Raw genomic sequence first — 21,214 nt, forward strand, 5'->3', positions numbered from 1 at the left:
AGGACATCCTCAGCCCCTCTGGCACTCCTGATTGAGTGAACGTTACTGCAAGCACTTATAGGAATACAAGTGTGGATACCTTTTTCAGGCCATTTAGGGGTGAATTAACTCAATGCATTGGTATGGGTTAGAGTAAATGGTGGTTTGAGCATTAATGACCACACAGAGGAAAGATTCAGACACAGTCTGTTAAACAATGTGGTCTGTAGGCTGAGGTGACTTAGGTTAGAGTTCTGTACCACTAGACTGGAATCAGCTCATAAATCAGCGAGATCAGCAATAGGCAGTGCATATAAACATTAACTGCGATGTGAACAATAATACTATAACTAATCTAGAGTGCACTCAAGGAGAATGGCTAGGATATGGTTCACTGTCCCCTGAGAGGTACCTCTTAGCATAAGCAATAGATGAGGGTCTCTGTGTAGCAGCTGTAAATGGACAGTCTTTAGTTCTAACTCTTCAGCTGGCTAGTGTTGGGGAACAGTTGTATCGTTGGTGCACATGAAAATTATCCCAGTCAAGCCTACAAGCTGCAATAAGGATACCATATGGTCAGTTCTTAAAGGGTTCAGTCTCTCCAGCAGCAGATAGTAAATCCCCACCGCCACAGCCCACCAGTCCCAGTAGAATTGTAGCTCGCCATCTGGTCACACACAACTATTACTCCACTCTCGGCTCTACACCTAGTTGATTCTGGCTGTAGGCACTCCCAAACTCATTTGTTTTTATTCTAGTGAGCGTAGCATGAATATTCTAATAGATTCTTTTTGTATTGGGATTGAATTTAAGAGACCTTTCTTTTAATTTGTATGTGTGCAACCCAACAAACAAAGCCAGTTGGGAATGGGGAAATTAATTCAACTTATTAATTAATTAGATCAAAATGAATATAGCCAATCTTCTGACATAACAGAAGAATTACAGAACTTCTGAGAATGCGACTAGATTCGGGGAAAAAAATATATACTCTCCGGAAATAACAAATCCTTTCAAAATGAATCATTCTAACATAGCGAATATGACTAAATGAAATGATTTACTTAACAAATGAAACCCAAACGATACAAAACAAATTTTTCCATCGTGCACATCTCTAATACCAACAGGAGGGTGAAACCAAATTAATGCCTTTGAGCCATGCAGGAGTCACTACTTCAAGCCACCACTGCTACAAAGCCAATAGGGTGATGGTCTAAGGAGCCCATCCTTGTGAAGATACACTGACAGAAAAGTTGAAGCTGCACACAGATGACACCACTCAGCTCAGTAAATTTTTATTTAGCCATGTTTCACTCTTACAGGCTAAATCACAGAAAGTTTATGCCTTATCAGTGTGTTGCTGCTCCCTCATTGTCTAACAGAGAAAGTGGTGTCACTTCTCTTGCTGTGCTGCCTAGCAGAGGAATATAATTCAGAAATGTGGATAGACAGAGTTTGAAATCTTTTGGCAGGTAAGATAGTTCACGTGTGTTTTGCTGTTGTCTGTAGATCAAATTTACCAGAATAAATTCTACCTAGAGCCAGAGAATGCACACTGCAGAGACTGACCCATACAATGTCTTTTCAATGCAAAGGTTTACTTCTAACGCTTTATAGCAAACACATGTAAGTTCATAATAGTCAAATCTGTAATAGAATAGTTGCTATAGGTCACTACATTTTATAATTTTGATCTTTATTAAATATACCTGTTTTACCACTAGGTTTAGTGCTTAGACCAGGGTTCCAAGGAACCCTAGGGATCCTAAGAGGTTGCTTGGGGATCCTTGGGCAATGAGCTATTTCTGCCTTTCAGATAAGTTCCCACTGACACCATTGATCTTTTTAGCTATCTCTAAGGGGTAATTCTTCTCAATGACTACAAGTGTAAGGAGCATTCTTCTCACTGACCATCACACTAATGTATCATGAGCTGTAGCTATAGTCATGTTTAGCAATGGTTCCCTGAGATCGAATAGTTATTTCAAGGGTTCCTCTGTGTTGAAAAGGTTGAGAAAGGCTGGCTTAGACTTTTAATTCAAGGATCAGATCTTGGCAAGAGCACTTAGTTTCTGGCACTGTTCATTCTAAAATTCATTTGCAATCACTCCAAGGAAACTGATTATATATGCAGTTTAAGTCTCTTGAAAACGTACCAGTGAATAATACACACACAATTAAAATGAATGAGAAAATAACATTTACCTAACTGAAAATAGATGACAAACATCTCACACTGCGGTCTGCTGACTTTCAATTGTTATAATTGCAGTTCACCCATCAAAGAGCCCCATAACTACAGTACAACTGAGAATGCAACTAATATTGATAACTCAAAAGCTTCCTCTCAGTGTTCCAAATTTGGAAGGCAGTCCAGAACCTTAATAAGTCACTGAGCAATTGGTCAGTGGAGCTACTGCTATTTTTGTTTGTTTGTTAGGCAGTTTTTTTGTAAATTATCTTTCTTGTTTGTACAGATTGAGTTTAAAGTATACCTGAAAGCAAAATTTTGTTTTTAGATAGAGTGGAGAGGGATAAGAACAACTAGCAGGTTTTTAATGCTGTCTGCTCTCTGTTTGCCCTTGTGACAATTCACTGAAAGTGAAAGAAAAAATTTTGAGTGGTCACCACAACAGAAATAAGAAGGGACATCTTGCAAGAGAGGTCATGTTCTGGTGACTACTAGATATTTCTTTCACTTTGGAGGGATTTCCTGTTGTGACTATAGGATGAGAAGTAAAGGTAAATGTCCCCCAATGGGACACACAGATGACAAAGAAAATAACACGGAATACAACTATCATCTACCCTATCCAAAATGAAAAAAAGTGTTGCCTTCAGATCTACTTTAATAACTTGATATGAAGAACATATATCATGCCTCCATTACACCACTTGAGATGTATATTTGAAGAATTACTTATTGCTAGTGTTATCATTTATGATGCAGGAACCCATGTAATGAAATGATCATAAACAAGTGAAGTGACATAACGATTATACACACTACATTTCCACATTTCTTCATAAAAATGTAAATCCACCAAATTCCATCAACCATTTTTCTTTTGTTTTTAAGTTTCTATTTTATTAATGTATCCAACATAGTTTGCATTGTTATCTTGATCATTTTCACTCCGCCAATATTTCTTTGCTAGTTCCAATTTTTCATTTGTCTTCTTATTTTACTATCCACTTTCCTCTCTAGCCATTTATCTCTTTCCTATTTTCAGCTTCTATTCACTTCTCTTTCACTCCAGAGTCCCATTTATCACTGTCCTTGTCACGAATACTCAGTTTTTTTCCCCATTGTCCTCATTTCGTGCTGCTGTCCAAAATTTTCTCAGTAACTTTGTTCTCAGAAACAAAAGGAGAATACCAGACAGAACTCTTCCATTACTTTTTCACTAAAATATTCCAAAACTTTACCGTTTTAGATGCTAATTGCTGAAATATGTGAGCATTTGGTCTGAACTACGCAGAGATTTTAATGGTTTTCCAGATAAACATGTTCGGCACTTATACAGTATATCCTTGTAATACTCTAGTATATTAAATGGCTTTGCAATAAACCCATTACAAGGGTTCCTGTGAGAAAGTGGTAGCCATTATTTGCAAGCCATTAATCTTTCCTTATTTCTGCATTTTCCATAAAAAACAGGTGGAAATTGTCTGAATTCTGACCTAGCCAATCACATGGTATCTGACTTTTTTTGCTGGTATCTATACTGCATTCATAATAAATTGACAAAAACATTTAACAGTCTTCCTATATCGACTTATGCTCTGGAAGTTTTTAATCTCCTTCATGACCAGGCTCTCTACATTTGCTAAGCTGATCAGCAGGTCCTGGCTATACATCATTGTCCGGGAACTGCTGATCGACTTGTGCTGTAGCGAATGATGGCACAAAAGGGACATTGGGCATGTTCACGTGCACGTGCACCCCCTACCCGGAAATGCAGGATCACATATATACAGTGGGGATCTAAAGTTTGGGCACCCCAGCTAAAAATTTGTATTAATGTGCATAAAGAAGCCAAGGAAAGATGGAAAAATCTCCAAAAGGCATCAAATTACAGATTAGACATTCTTATAATATGTCAACAAAAGTTAGATTTTACTTCCATCATTTACACTTTCAAAATAACAGAAAACAAAAATATGGCATCTGCACAAGTTTGGGCACCCTGCAGAATTTATAGCATGCACTGCCCCCTTTGCCAAGCTGAGACCTGCCAGTGTCATGGATTGTTCTCAGTCATCATCTGGGAAGATCAGGTGATGTCAATCTCAAAGGTTTTAAATGCCCAGACTCATCTGACCTTGCCCCAACAATCAGCACCATGGGTTCTTCTAAGCAGTTGTCTAGAAAACTGAAAATAGTTGACGCTCACAAAGCTGGAGAAGGCTATAAGAAGATAGCAAAGCGTTTTCAGATGTCAATATCCTTTGTTCGGAATGTAATTAAGAAATGGCAGTCATCAGGAACAGTGGAAGTTAAAGCAAGATCTGGAAGACCAAGAAAAATATCAGACAGAACAGCGCGCAGGATTGTGAGAAAAACAATTCAAAACCCACGTTTGACTGCACGATCCCTCCAGAAAGAGCTGGCAGACACTTGAGTTGTGGTACACTATTCCACTATAAAGAGATACTTGTACAAATATGGTCTTCATGGAACAGTCATCAGAAGAAAACCTCTTCTACTTCCTCACCACAAAAATCATCGTTTGAACTTTGCAAATGAACATATAGACAAGCCTGATGCATTTTGGAAGTTCTGTGGACCGATGAGGTTAAAATTGAACTTTTTGGCCTGGAATGAGCAAAGGTACGTTTGGAGAAGAAGGGGCACAGAATTTAATGAAAAGAACCTCTGTCCAACTGTTAAGCATGGGGTTGGATTAATCATGCTTTGGGGTTGTGTTGCAGCCAGTGGCACAGGGAACATCTCACGAGTAGAAGGAAAAATGGACTCAATAAAATTTCAGCAAATTTTGGATGGTAACTTGATGCCATCTGTGAAAAAGCTGAAGTTAAAGAGAGGATGGCTTCTATAAATGGATAATGATCCTAAACACACCTCGAAATCCACGGGGGATTACATCAAGAGGCGTAAACTGAAGGTTTTGCCATGGCCTTCACAATCTCCTGACCTCAACACATTGAAAATCTATGAATAGACCTTAAAAGAGCAGTGCGTGACAGACAGCCCAGAAATCTCAAAGAACTGGAAGACTTTTGTAAGGAAGAATGGGCAAAGATACCTCAAACAAGAATTGAAAGACTCTTGGCTGGCTACAAAAAGCGTTTACAAGCTGTGATACTTGCCAAAGGGGGCAGTACAAGATATTAACTCTGCAGGGTGCCCAAACTTTTGCAGACGCCATTTTTTTGTTTTCTGTTATTTTGAAAGTGTAAATGATGGAAATAAAATCAAACTTTTGTTGACATATTATAAGAATGTCTAATCTGTAATTTGATGCCTTTTGGAGATTTTTCCATCTTTCCTTGGCTTCTTTATGCACATTAATACAAATTTTTAGCTGGGGTGCCCAAACTTTCGATCCCCACTGTATATGTGATCCAATTCAGAGAGACTGACACAGTAAATCTACATGCAGCAGTCAGCAAGTGGTTATGTTTGAACACTCATGGTGGCCATAAATGATAATATTCTTGCAGTTTCAACTTGCTTTCACTTGCAAAGGCAATGAAACAGAGTAACCAACCAACAGAAGTTTTGATAAACTTACCATTCTGCTTCAGCTTTCGCCATTTATACCAAGATGTAAATTATTACAGCTGTCTGAAAATCGCTATATATAAAAGATCAGCATCACAGTGATGGCATATTGACAGTACATGGGTATGACAAACGCGGTGCCCGACCACTGCCCATGCCACTCAGCTGCACCCTGCACAAAGATTTTCCAGCTCACGGGTCCATAATCTATGTTCCTGAGAGCGATTGTCACTGGGTTAAGTTAACTAAGCAATTAACAATTTAAGCTACCACCACTGTCTTTTGGCTGAGAAGGCAGGAACTTAGCAAATCTTAGCAATAACAAATATGAAAAATAAACAAACATCTGTACATAAACTGTCACCACAGACAGGTATAGTCAGAGGATTATATTACAGTAACACTCTTCAAGAGACAGAGATTCTTTTAGTTTACATTAAAAGCCTTAGGGACAGATTAACGCTTTTCAAAATAGGGTTTAATAATGAAAATGTGAAAATGGTGCAAATAAAATATTTACAGAAAAAAGGCGTTACATTAAAATAAATAAACCATAAAGCAACAGATAATTAAAAGGGTGTTGAAAATAAAGAATACTTGCAAAGTCTGTGGTTTTAGCAGAGTCCAATTGTCCAAGCAAAAATGTTGTAGTGGCTCTCTGAAGTGCAGTTAGGTGTTCCTTGGTTGATGTTAAAACAAGAGCTGTCAGAGGGTCCGGACACTTCCTTTTTGAGTCATATTAAAGGGTGTTGACAGAGACCAGCAGGCCTCAATTAGCAGTTTACAGCTCTGACAAAGCCCTGTGTGCTGGTGTCTGCTGTCCCTAATGTGAGATAACATGCTCTTTTGAAGTGTGTTAAAAGTTAAAGCTATGAATTCCATCGTTTGCAGGAAGAGGCAGGGGGTAAGATCACTGGGTTAATGAAAATCAAAATGGGTGAGACCTGACAAGATCGCTGTTGTCTACAGCTTCCATGTGCCTATTGTGTACAACCATGACAATGGGTAATTGTCAATAGATCCCGATACCTGTATTTGTTTTACGATAGGTCTGAGGGAAGTGTTAATCTGTAGTGTTTTGTTAAAGTATTGTTAAATTATATCTAAAGCCAAAATATTTTTCTTTTTCATTTTTAATAAAAAAAATGAAAAAGAAAAAGATTTTGGCTCAAGGATTTTCTTGCCACCTTTGTCCTGTTGGAGAGAACATGAATTAAGAGGAAATCTCCCCAATAAAAAGGAAAGTCCTCCTAAACATTTGTCATCAGAACCTCATTGGAAAATTCCCCCTCTATTCCTGTTCTGCTGACAACTCATAATGTTAGATCCCCCCCACCCCTTCCAATACCAACTACCAGGGTCATGAAGACAAATAAAGAGAGTGACTCCCTAGTGGAGACACAGATGTAATTAAAAAGAGGTTCTAACCTTTCCACACTTTTTTTTAAAACAGAAATATCTTGTACAGAGTTACTAATCATATTACACAGTATCAGTACTGCATTTCAAACTTTCCCATTGAGTTTATTAGGGCCTCACAGCAACCAAGAGTTGAACTCTTGGCTTAAAGTTGAGCAGTGGTCCCACAATGTAAAAATTGCCATTAGGTAATTTACAAGTCAAAGTAAATATAAACAAAAAAAAAGTGTGTTAGGAGGAAGCAGTACTTCCTCCTGAACACCTGTTGGTCACTAATCCAGCTTGTACTGTAAGGAATATATTTGTTTGTAGTGTTATAGTTTGTATGTTTTTCTGTATATATTATATAACTGCATTTTGTAGTAGGAGTTGAAAAGCTGTATCTGATATTATATAGGTAGCTTTAGTATTCTTCTGGATGCAATTTCTTACTGGATTCCAATGTTATATTACCCCCACATCTGCTTTATGTTGAGGTTTTTAATGATATTTTATTGTCAGTGACCATTTTTTTCTTTTTTTTAGGGGAACCTCAGCCTTGTGTTCACAGTCCTTGCTTGCATATGGGGACCTGTCAGTCTAATGGAAGCACATACAGCTGCATCTGCCACAAAGGCTATACAGGAGAAAACTGTGAAATCGGTAATTACCATGCATTAATAATAGTCAACTGATTTCTGAGAAAATCCTGCCAAGTACCTAAGGACAAGTATCATCAAAAAGTTTCAAAAACAAACCAAAACATTTTTGTTCAAATAAAAAAAAATGTAATGAAAATAAAAAGTGTTATCAAAAACGTATCTTTTTTTTTTTTTTTTTGACACGTTTTAATGATAGACCTTATATTGGTATATTTATGTATGCGCGGTCAAGTCCTAAGTTATTTGGCTGGATTTTCTCGGTATTCTAAGCTTAGGTTAAGTCTGATGACGAGCACCTCTACTTGTTTTATTTTATTTTATTTCACTTTATTTTATTATTTATTCATTTATTGAATTCACTTTATTTTTGGTTTGGCATTTGAGACACTGTTTCTGTTGTGCAAATGTAAGGATATCATTTACAGACAACTGTTTGTTTGGTATAAATTATTCATTTTATACTGTACTGAAAAAGTCATCTGGTTATGTCTGTATATATGCTTCTTAATGAGTGGATGGGCTAATTAAAAGATATGTGTACAAATAATGTATTGTATACCCATATGGGTCATAACACACTTTTCTACTATGTGTTGATTTTTTATGCATGTATTCTGTCTCAACAGATATTGATGAATGTTTGTCCAACCCCTGCCAGAACGGAGGAACGTGCATTGATGAAATTGACTCATTCCTTTGTTTATGTTTACCAAGCTATGGCGGAAGCACATGTGGCAAAGGTGAGAAGAAGTAAATTTTAATAAATGATGCAAGCTTATAAAAGATGTGAGGAAAAATGATTAAAGAGGATTGGCAAAGACATAGAGAAGCTGGGATATCAGTAGCAGAGAAAATCATAGATCCTTTAATAAACCAGACATCTAGTGGCACATCAGAGCTTCCACGTTGCTTAACCAACTAAAAATAAAATGTCATCTCTATTTTCTGTATAATGAGAAAACATCGGGCACACTGCTCTGTTTAAACACATATATTCCTTCTTTTACTTAGTCCAAGACAACTTTTTAAAAGTTGAAGTAGCAATGTTCAGTTCACTGAAATCAAAACAGACTTAAAGAGGAGTTGTTTTCTAAAAAAAAATAAAAGTGAGCAGCTACAAATACTGTAGCTGTTGATTTTTTTTATGATTTTGTTTTTATTGAGTTTTTGGAATACATACAACAGACAAGAAGTTACATAGCATTGTGTGACAGTAGTAATATAAAACACAAGCAAACAAAAGAAGAGGAAATAGACTCATGGATAAAAATGCGTACACATACAATGTCATAGGATAACAGTGGGTTAGCCGGCAAAATCAGACATCTGACTGGACATATTGAAAAGAGAAAGGTCCCGTGGTTCCCAAACTGCTTTGAAAAGGGGGCAAGGTTAGCATGTATGGCAGTTAAATACTCCATTCTTATAATCTCGCCAATAAGTTTTATCAGCTCTGACCATGAGGGAGGTGTAGTGGATAACCAATGCATGGGTATGGTTCTCCTGGCCGCCGTTAAGACATGGGAAGATAGTTTCTTGGCAAGTTTGGAGAGGCCTGTAAAAGGTAGGCCTAATAAAAAGTAAATGGGATCAAATGGGATATGAACCTGCAAATCAAGCCATAAAAGGCTTAGGACCTCTCTCCAGAAAGGTACAATTTGTTGGCAATGCCAGAAAATGTGAAAAAGAGTGTTAATTTCCTTGCCACATCGCCAGCAGACAGGAGAAACATTTGGATTGCGAGCGTGAAGAACCTCAGGGGTTTTATATCAAAACATCAAAATTTTATGAATATTTTCCTACAGTCCTCAGTTTTTAAATTAAGTGTTTATGGGGAACTGTATCAAATGCTTTTGCAAAATCCAGCTACACCACATCCATAGGCCTTCCTTTATCTAGATGACAGCTCACATCGTCATAGAATGTTAATAGATTGGTTTGGCAAAAATGACCTTTCGTAAAGCCATGCTGCTTACTACTAATATAAGTTTTTCATCAGCAAAATCTTGGATATTGCCGCATATCACCCCCTCCAATAGTTTACATATCATCGATTTTAGACTGACTGGCCTATAGTTTCCAGGAGTATATCTCTGCCCTTTTTAAATATTGGTACCATGTTGGCCCTATGCCAATCAGCTGGTACCATTCATGTCAGTATGCTGTCCTTAAAAATTATGAATAGTGATCTGGCTGTAACCAGACTGAGTTCTTTGAGGACTCTCAGGTGTAAGCCAACTGGTTGGTCCTGGAGATTTGTTTGTGTTAAGCCTGTCAAGTCTTTTTTTGGACACTGGCTTCAGTTAGCCACAAGGGTACATTCTGTGATGCGTTACTAATGATACAGTCTTGATTACAATATCCCCCCTTTTCCTTAGTAAAACCTGAGAAAAAGAATTTATGTAGTACAGTTGCCTTCTCCTTGTCATTTGTAACTTCCCTTCGTCATCCTTTATGGGGCCAATATGTTCTGACCTAGTTTTTTTACTATTAATATATTTAAAGAATTTTGGGGGATTTTTTTTACTCTCCTCTGCTATGTGTTTCTTGTGGTCTACTTTAGCTTTTCTGATTGCATTCTTACACCTCTTATTGCATACCTTGTAGTGTCGGGATGCTGACAATGACCCTTCTGCCTAATATTCTTAAAGGCCTTTTTTTTTTATTTAACAGAAATGCTGCTACAGGGCGGCACGGGTGCACAAAATCACGTATATATACACGTGATTTTACAGTTCGCAGTGATCGCTGAGTATCTCCAACGGGAGATAGATCTGAGTATAAACAACACAGATCTCTCCCGTCAGCTCCTGCACACTGCTTTGTATGGCTCTGCATAGCAGTGTGCTTACAGTGTAAAGCACACACACAGCCAACATAGTGAAAAAGTCCATAGCACACAGTTAACCCTTTGATCACCCCAGATATTAACCCTTTCCTGCCATTAGTACAGTGTCAGTGCTTTGATCACTGTATTGGTGTCACTGGGGATGTCAGTGACACCAAGTCAGTTCCCCCCAGGGTCACAATGCCTGCCGCAGTCTTGCTATAAGTTGCTGATTGCCACCATTACTAGTAAAAAAAAAAATTCCAGTATCTATACCGCCATTTGTAAGTGCTATAACTTTCACGTAAAACAATTAATTTACACATATTGGGATTTTGTTTTTTGCAAAGACATGTAGCAGAATACATTTTGGCCTAAATTTATGATGAAATTTGATTTTTTAAACTTTTTTATTGGACACATTTAATAGCAAAAAGTCAAAAATATTGTTTTTTTCTCAAAATTGTTGGTCTTTTTTTATTTATAGCGCAAAAAAAAAAAAAATTCAGAGGTGATCAAATACCACCGAAAGAAAGCTCTATTTTTGGGGAAAAAAAGGATGTAAATTTCATTGGGAGTGCAGCATTTCATGACCGCGCAATTGTCAGTTAAAGTAACGCAGAGCTGTATTGCAAAAAATGGCCTGGTCAGGAAGGGGGATAAATTCTCTAGAGGGCAAGTGGTTAACATGTTAACATGTCTTTTTACATTAAAGTTTAGCCACCCAGGTTTAATCTTCGCTCTTTTATTGCCCACTGGAAAACACTGGATGATACCTCTATTAATATGTTCCTAAAGAACTCCAAGGCCCAATGTAGACTGTCTGATGCAGGGGTGCAGTAAAAAATCTTGGGGGGGGGGGCAGAGGATATGAGGTCAGTAGGGCAGTGTACAGGGGGCCAGCAGGGCAGAGGATAGGGTCATCAGGATGGAGAAAATGGGTTGTCAGGTCAGCAGTGCAGAGGACAGGAGTCAGTAGGGCATAAGACATTGGTCAACAGAGAAGAGGACAGGGTCACTGCTGGCAGAGAACTCAGCAGGTCTCCTCTTCCCTTCTCCAAACTGCAAACAGCCTGGGTACTCAGATCTCCTCCACACCACACACCACACAGTCGAGATCAGATTCTCTTACAAACACAGCATCCATCTGCACAGTATGTATTCCCCCCCTAATCCCTCCTCCTTGCACATATCCCCCTGAATCCTTCCTCCTTGCACATATTTCCTCTAATCCCTCCTCCTTACACAAATCCCCCCCAACCCCCCTCCTTGCACGTTTGCCCCCCTTATCCCTCCTCCTTGCACATATACCCCCTCCTTGCACATATCCTCCCTAATTCCTCCTTCTTGCACGTATTCCTCCAATCCTTCCTCCTTGCACATATCCCCCCCACTCCCTCCTCCTTGCACATGTCCCCCCTGATCCCTCCTCTTTGAACATGTCCCCCCTAATCCCTCCTCCTTAATACATGGTAATCCTGTCAGTCCCTCTGCTTTCCTATTTCAAACTGACCATGCTAGGCATGAGAGCACATTGCAGTGTGGTCAGTTTTCTGGCCAATGATCAGACAAAGATTAGTGTACTGCAGTTTCTCCTTCCCCACCTCTCTAAGCATTTTATGCAGCTGACAACAGAGATTATGTAATCACTTATAATAATAGAGACATAAAGTGTAAACCTCCCTCTCCTGAATGCGGAAGAAATCGTGTTCAGGATAGAAACATTGTGACTGACTGGGAAAAGGCAAAATGTTTAAAAACTACGGCAACTGCGGTACCACATTTTTGCAATGATTTACGCTTTTCCACAGTCAGTAGTCAGGATAGGCTCGTGTACATGAAGCCGTACAAGGCAAGGATTCATGCATACTTTAACATGTTAAAACACATATGGGATTTTAGTAATTGAGTTTACATATACAGTACAGTACTATAATATGGACTGCCACATTTTGCAGCTATAAGAGCCTCCACTCTTCTGGGAAGGTTTTTCAAAAGAGTGCTCTTGTCGGAATTTGTTCCTATTCAGCTAAAAGTGCATGTGTGAGGTCATATACTGATGTTGCATGAGAAGACGAGGCCCATAATTGTTCCAATGATTTCCCATAGATATTTAGTAGGGTTGAGGTCAGAGCCCTGGGCAGGCCACTTGAGTTTCTCAACACCAAACATGTCCAACCATATTTTTATGGACTGGGTTTTCTGCACTGGGGTGCAGCCATAGTAGAACAGAAAGGGGCTTGTCCCAAACTATTGCCACAAGGCTGGAAGTGCACAGTTGTCTAAACTTTCTTGCTGTTGCTTTCCATGTAATGCTTATCCCTTTCCTGAAAACATCTGAACTAAAAAATGTAGAGGGTTTAAATTTAGAGGGGGGCTCACATACTTTTGACTTTATACTGTAGTTAGTTGCCATGGTCAGATGTCTACATACATTTATCCATACATATATAGAATCACAAGTACAAGTATAAAAGGAATTGCCCAGAGCCCAAAACCCAGATGACAGAGGTAAGAAGAAACAGTGACAGAGAAACAGGGGAGGAAATAAGAGGAAAAAACAAAGAGGTAAAACAAGAAATATTACAAGGACTCTGAGCAACCTATGAATGTAAAATAAACTGCAAAAATAACAGACATTAGTAAGAAGAGCAGAAATAATGTATTTAATACTGTAGTATAAGAGAAATTAAAGAGGAAAATACAGAAACTAAATCAATGCAGAAGAGATAGAGGTAATAACATAAAAATGTAGGAGAGCACAGAGATCAGAGAATGTAGATGAGGCAGAGAAAAAGGAAAACTTGAAAAGAGAGTACCTATAACAAATTCCTGTCGAAGATGCAGGGAGGGAGTTTAGGTAAGACTGGAAAAGAGAACAAGAACAGATGGAGGAAGAAAACAGAGAGGGCTTATATGGTAAATTAGAAAGGACAGAACAGATAGCATAGGGATGCAGAAGAGACAGAGAGAAAGCACAGATGCTATAGAAGTGAAGAGGACAGATAAACACAGGGATGAAAAACTAACTGAAATGAAACATAAAAGAAACTTAATGAGTAGACACATGGAAAATTCCAAATTAGGAGTTAGAAGTCTACAATTAACAGCATAAAGCAAAATAACCTAATAAGTAGCATTAGAGTTATTGAGAAGAATATCCAGTGCCAGAATGGGGTGCAATGGGAAGTGAGCCACACATGGCAACTAAGTACAAAAACCTCAAAGATCATAGTGAATATCTGAATCCGCAACTGTGTAGGAGGTCCATTTTTTTGTAAAATTAAAATTCCCATCAATATTAAAAAAGAGCACCAACTAAAAAATACTGAATGTAAGTACAGTTGCAAGAAAAAGTATGTGAACCCCTTGGGATTACATGGAGTTTTGCATGAATTGGGCATAAAATGTGCTCTGAATGTCATCTAAGTCACAACAATAGAAGAACACAGTCTGCTGAACATAATACCACACAAACATTAGATGTTGCCATGGTTTAATTGCACATAACATGTAAACATTCACAGTGCAGGGAGGAAAAAGTATGTGAACCTTTGGACTTAATAAGTGGTTGACCCTCCTTTGGCAGCAATAACCGCAACCAAACGTTTCCTGTAGTTGCAGATCAGACCTGCACAATGATCTGGAGTAATTTTGGACCACTCCTCTTCACAAAACTGTTTCAGTGTAGCAATATTCTTGGGATGTCTGGTGTGAATCGCTCTCTTAAGGTCATGCCACAGCATTTCAATCGGGTTGAGGTCAGGATTCTGACTGGGCCACTCCAGAAGGCGTATTCTGTGCTGTTGCAGCCATTGTTTTGTTGAATGACTTGTATGCTTTGGGTCATTGTCCTGTTGCATCACCCATCCTCTGCGGAGCTTCAGTTGGCGGACAGATGGTCGTACGTTTTCCTGCAAAATGTCTTGATAAACTCTGGAATTCATTTTCCCATCAATGACAACAATCCGTCCAGGCCCTGAGGCAGCAAAGCAGCTCCAAACCATGATGCTCCCTCCGCCATGTTTCACAGTAGGGATGAGGTTTTGATGTTGGTGTGCTGTGCCTTTTTTTCTCCACACATAGTGTTGTGTGTTCTTCCCAAACAACTCAATCTTGGTTTCATCTGTCCACAGTATATTTTGCCAGTAGTGCTGTGGAACATCCAGGTGCTCTTTTGCAAACTTCAAACGTGCTGCAATCTTCTTTTTGGACAGCAATGGCTTCCTCCGTGGTGTCCTCCCATGTACTCCATTCTTGTTTAATGTTTTCCTTATTGTAGATGTGTCAACAAAAATGTTAGCATGTGCCAGAGATTTCTGTAGGTCTTTAGCTGACACTCTGGGATTCTTCTTTACCTCATGCAGCATTCTGCGCTGTGCTGTTGCAGTCATTTTTACAGGACGACCACGCCTAGGGAGAGTAGCAACAGTGCTAAACTTTCTCCATTTGTAGACAGTCTGTCTTACCGTGGACACATGAACATCAAGGCTTTTGGAGATACTTTTGTAACCATTTCCAGCTTCATGCAAGTCAACAATTCTTGATCGTAGGTCTTCTGAGAGCTCTTTTCTGCAAGGCATGGTTCACATCAGACAGTGCTTCTCGAAACCAGTAAACCCAAAACAGGTGTGTGTCTTTTAAGGGCAGGACAGCTGTCAGCAACACATCCAATATCATCACACTGATTAGAGTCAAGGTTGGCTCACTCCTGGCTCCAATTAGCTCTGGGAGAAGTCATTAAGCTAGGGCTTCACTTACTTTTTCCTCCCTGCACTGTGAATGTTTACATGTTATGTGCAATTAAACCATGGCAACATCTAATGTTTGTGTAGTATTATGTTCAGCAGACTGTGTTCTTCTATTGTTGTGACTTAGATGACGTTCAGAGCACATTTTATGCCCAATTCATGCAAAACTCCACGTAATCCCAAGGGGTTCACATACTTTTTCTTGCAACTGTAATAGAAAACCTTCTTTGTAGAGTTTATTACTGGAAGCAAAAAATTGTGGAAGAGCATGAGAGAAAAAGATAAAGAGACTAAATAGAAGATGATGTAGAAAAGAGTGGGAGATTAGAAAGCAGTCTCAGTCAAAGAAAATAGTCTGCCCAACTTGATAATTTATGAGTGTGCCACTCTCAAATCGATACTCCTGCAGTGGGAGAAAGGAGGTGAATATAAATGGTTTTACATGAGTTAAAGCTTAGAAAATTACTTTGTAATCATTAGTTTATGCTGTCTATTATGTGTTAGGCCATGCACTTACCTAATTTCACAGTTGTACAACTATATAGGTCTGAGCGCCGAGTGCACATTCAAGCATTTTGAATTGTTGCTTTACCTTCAGATTCCCTTTCACCAACCTATAAAAATGCAGCTAAAAACACAGAAAAATAGATATTAAACCCTCACCTTGGAAAACAACCCATTCAGTCTAAAATAGAAATGAAAGGCAAAACATTTATGTATTACACATTTTAAACACCTTTTTTTCCTTTTTTATATATGATAACATTCCCTTTGTTTTGCGCTGCATAAGGATCTCTGGGAGCAGAAACAGCAACACTTTGATCTTTGCAGTGAACTGGAACAAGTCTCTTCATTGCAAAGCCAGAAAACTGACCACGCTGTGCTCACCTGCCTAAAGTGGCCTGTTTTAATAGAAAAGTAGAGTGACTGGCAGGATTTCACACAAAGAGAATAGGATACTTCTTCATACAAGTACATGGTACAGCAGGCACATATCAGAAATATGAAACATTGGGTTTACATATTCTTTAAATGCTTGCTTGCAGAGTTTTTCTTTTTTTATTTCTTCTTTATCATTCATTGAGGTACCCAGGAAGCCTTAGAATTTTAGACTGTCAGGTTATTCTGCCACCTACAGGTGAAATTGACACTGGCACAAAAACAAAATCCGCTCAAAGCCATTATACCTTGATTTTCTTTGCTAGTGTCCTCAGGAGCGGACACAGATAGCTCTGCTGTTATCTGTTCATTTTTAAGATTTTTCTGCTATCAACAATTACTGGTAAATTCAGGCTGGATAACTTAAATTCTGGAAGTGTCTCCAGTCAGCCAAAGAATACTGGTAGATTCATACTGTATACTGAAATGCTGGAAATTTCTCCAGTCAGCTAACAAGTGCAGGTTTTCCCATTTTTATGCTGGTGTTCTCTCTGCGACAGCCCTAAATATCTGTGTGTCTCTCACCAGTGTGTGGTGATCTTAGAGCTTCTTCTTAGCTTCTAAACATTCCATCCAGGTGTCACATGCTCCACCCTGTGCTCATAGCACACTCTCACCTTCTTTTATTGACCCCAATAACATATTAAGGTCGAAACAAACTTTTGGCCATCTGCTCATATTAGGCATCTGCTCTTGTTCTCCACCAACTATACTCCACCAACTCTATTTCACTCTCCAGCGAAGGTACATGCAAATACAAAATGGGACCAAAAATAGTGCGCTCTGTATACTCATTACTTCATTAAAAATTCCACATAGATACACTCACATTAAAAAAGCACAGGTGCTATGATAATAGCATAAAACAGCATAGCTTATGGTCAATATGTCCGCATATCCATGACAATCTTTCCCACCAGTGTGGCTCCTGCTCCTGTATGCATTATGCTCCTTTCACATGCTTCTTCAGTAGGACAGGAGTCTCACTGCCACACTGCTTTTATATACTGTCTCCTCCACCGCTATCCTGCAGCCATCTCCCACGGCAGCAGTCGGGGCCACCGGTAGTGACTAAATCAGAGGTGTGGCCACCCTTTTGGACTAGAAGTGACACCGTCACTGATCCGAGACCCAGCCATATGGAGACATAAAGCCTCTCTGCCTATTGTTTAGCTGCTGTCAGCTTTTATATGTCATCTTTTAGGGCAGATATTATTTGAGAAGTTTAGTTTTAAAGTATGTCCTGGTTATTTTACAACTGTTTTAGTGGATTATTTAGTGAAGGTGTTCCCCTGCTACTCAACGTTTGCTGATATTATTATTCTTATTGCTCACTGCATCTGTGGTTTGTCTTTCAGCTTTTGTCTATGGCCACTTTAGTGGATACGGTCCTGGCTGGAGCCTTGTTTCAGGCCTCGTGATTGCTATTGGTTTTGTAATAGTTCTGGCAGTTAAAGGATTAGTTCAGGCTTTAACCATTACCTTGTTTTGTTTGGTCTTCACTTCTATTTTGGTCTGTGGTGTGCATTTGCAAATTAATTTTTTCCTTTTGTCAGGCAGATTTACCCTTTACATCTGTGGCATTAAGGTTTCCTGCTTGTAATTGCACCTTGTTCAACCATGGAGTAAGAATGGCTGTAGTTTTTAATTTTAGCTATGCTGGTCTGCTAAAAGGCTTCCCAGTTTTACAATCAAATGGTTCTCCTGTCAGCACTCATCAGTGGACACCCTGGTTATAGTACTGGACTGCGGACTTCATGTATCAGAAGTGTTTGTTCTTTATTGTCTTCACGACATAAAGTCTCCTTGGATCGTTCCTAGATACTGTTTATGTAGGGCACTACTGGTGGCAAAAGAATCCATCTTAATCAGTGGAAACGCCTAAGGAACAGACTACTAAGCTCCCCCCACCCACCCCGACTGTTAATAAACATTCTGTTTATTTCTCCACTTCCTCATGAAGACCCTCCAAGCCAGGTTCCCAGTCCATGCACAAGGTCTGCCACTCAAAGTCTCAAAACACAGATGTAATTAGCAATGAAGGTCTGCACCCCACCATTATCAACTCCATTTAGCAACCAGCAATGGAGTGCTTAAACCTCTCTACGATGTGTCAGTCTGTTAGTGCAATAATTTTAAATATATAAATTCAGCATTCCACATAATAAAATGCTCCAGCAATAACATTGTGTTAGCTATATTCTTACAATTATACAATAGGTACAAATATTTAGGTATGTCATATCACATCAAGTGTAATAAAGCATGGGCATTAGCTCCACTGTTGAATCAAACAGTTGCGTTTTTCTTAATTCTCTCTTTTCACCATGCTCTAATTGAGCTATTATTTTCATTACAAGAAGATTGTGGTCTGGAGCACCGTAAAAAGTGGTGTGCCTCTATCCCTAAATCCATATATCCAAAAATAAAACATAGTACATGGGAATTTAAATGAGGCGCAACACATTAAAATGATAGCATGATTATTACACATGATTACAAATGTATTATTCCATATATACAAATTTCATTAAAATAAAATCCAGTTAGTAGCAATATTGAGCTGATTAGTAATAAGAAAACACAACATGACCATAAAAAATTAAAGAAGTATAGATGGTAATATATGATTTTATAACACATTGCAATCAAACGCTTGGCTCGTTTCATGAATCTCAGTTCACTTCCTCAGGAGCAGATGCAAGGCCCATATAAAGCAGCTCAAAAGTAGCACAACAGCATCAGGGATATAGGTTCCATGGCGGGGTGTCTGCCCCGGGAGTTAGGGTAGTGTGACCCGTATAAACCAAGAGGGGCAAGTGGAGGACTGAAAAAAAATTGATGAGATGTAGATCCATAAATAGAAAATAGAGATAAGACCAAAACAAAATATAGGATTGGGACAAAATTTTAATTTCGGAAGACAATTATATTCTTTCTATTTTATTCTATTCTTTTCTATTCTATTATTTTATTGTCTTTTCTTTTCTATTCTTTCAATATACAAATTTGATTCGAATTTGAATTTCATCCAAATTTTGTTTAGTTATTTTGGATTCCTTACTATTGTAATTCAGAAATTCAGAGACATCCGAATGTCTGAATACAATTCATCTGAATTTGAATTCAAAATGACACAAATCACACATGTCTATTCAGGCAGCTGTGCCTGGACCCAGGGGAATGGTCCCTTTGATCGATAAGGTTCCAGAACCAGGTGGAGAATCCTGGATGTGAACCTTCTAGCCTCCAGGTTCAGAAACAAACTAGACAGGTTTTTCTCCTGGTACAGGGTTCCTTTAGCAGAAGCAGTGGTTACTCTGGTGACTCCGTGGGATTAGTATACAGTACCTTAATCTATGCCTTACTCTCCCTTGAACTTCTTAGTTATCTTGCCTGCAAAACTGAGACAGAGCACATTCTGGTGCTCCTCATTGCTCCAGACTGGCCCAGGTGGATGTGGTATGCTGACCTGGTAAGACTCCCAGCAGACACTCTGTCAGATCGAAAGGATGTTCTCTCCCTAGGACTGTTTTGTTATCCTACTTCATGGATTTGGCTTTAATGACATTGTTGAAGCCCTAAATGTTTCAGGGGCATCTCTGAATTTTACTAACAGCTAGGAAGTCTATATGCTGTAAGGTCTTTCATTGGACATAGGAAGCATACCTTACTTGATGTGAGTCTTGAAGTTTGCACCTTGCGAGTATCTCTGTAGGACAAATCCTGTACTTCCCGTGGCTAGGTGTGAACAAACATTTGGCTCACAGCACTTTAATTGAAATGAATTGTCTGGTGACAGCATCTCTTTAAATAATACCATAGTACAGTTACATCTTACCTACAGTAAGATGCAGCTTTGTCTATTGTGAGGTGGGTTTCATTTTTCTGTCAATCCAGATTATTTGACCTCTGAACGTATTAACGTATGTCCTTTTATACTTGCCCCTGCATTGTGGATTCCCAGGCTTTAACCTCAGCTTTTCCTATGACCGTAATATTGGATTCTTGTTTTTACTATCATGGTTTGTCAGCACTTCTAACTCACCCAGATAAACTAATCCCATGCTTAACTGATTGAATCCAAGTGCCGTAGGCATATCAAGCCCTATGGGGATGCTGAGGCTAAAGGTGAAAACTGAGGCTGCTATACCTGAGAAAGAACTTAGTGGTATAAATCTAGCTATCTATCTTAAAGCAAATGTGGATACTAAGATGGAAACGTTTACATTGCCCATGGGTTTCTTATTAATAAGCCCTGTCATACTGTCACAAAATGACTGACAATTAGCTATACAAGTATTGAAGGTTGATGTGTAAATCTGAAACCTTGGCGCATTACTTTCCTCCAGCTACAGTTTCCCAAGTATATTTCCATTTCATGTTTAGAATATGTCAGTTTAGTCTTCGGTTTTATTAGATTCTCTACTGACTCTGTATATTTTTTTAGGGTATTCACCATGTTTCTGAAATTGGCACAGCTTTTCCTTACTCATGCAATTTTTTTCTTCAAGGATAATCTGTCATAAGAAAAAATGCTTGTGTTGCCATTCTGATCCCCTTTAAAATGCTATATGCTTGGCTATCAGGCTGATCCTATAGAAACACTGACCTAGAAATGTGCAGATGGGGAAGTTGGAAATTCCAGTTATGGTAGCACATATTTGTCTGACAAGTATGTTTAAAAATAGGTTTGTCCTCTACATTCAGCACCTTATCTACAGCTCCAAGACCAGAAAGCATCATTTTTTCCACAAACACTGGTCAAGATTTGTGATTTATATGAACAATACTCTATACTACAAAACAAGGGGTGTAAAATAACGGACTGCTGTTTTTCTGAACCAGATTAATGCATGTCATTTAGGCATTCACATCTTTTATTGCATGTTTTTATCCATTTATA

At 38.7% G+C, this 21,214-nt stretch overlaps 1 protein-coding gene across 2 annotated transcripts in view; it reads left to right on the forward strand.

Annotated features, from left to right (window-relative positions):
- Positions 1–21,214, forward strand: part of NCAN (neurocan) — a 305,419-nt gene that overhangs the window by 236,660 nt on the left and 47,545 nt on the right. For both annotated transcript variants that reach the window (XM_089670821.1, XM_089670822.1), the window contains 2 exons: positions 7,676–7,792; positions 8,418–8,531. In XM_089670821.1, coding sequence (XP_089526947.1) covers positions 7,676–7,792; positions 8,418–8,531 — 231 coding nt within the window. The remainder of the gene's footprint in view (positions 1–7,675; positions 7,793–8,417; positions 8,532–21,214) is intronic.

This window comes from Staurois parvus, unplaced genomic scaffold, assembly GCF_062004578.1.
Source record: "Staurois parvus isolate SC_StPar_1 unplaced genomic scaffold, SC_StPar_1.0 ptg000096l, whole genome shotgun sequence".
Taxonomy (NCBI): Eukaryota; Metazoa; Chordata; class Amphibia; order Anura; family Ranidae; genus Staurois; species Staurois parvus.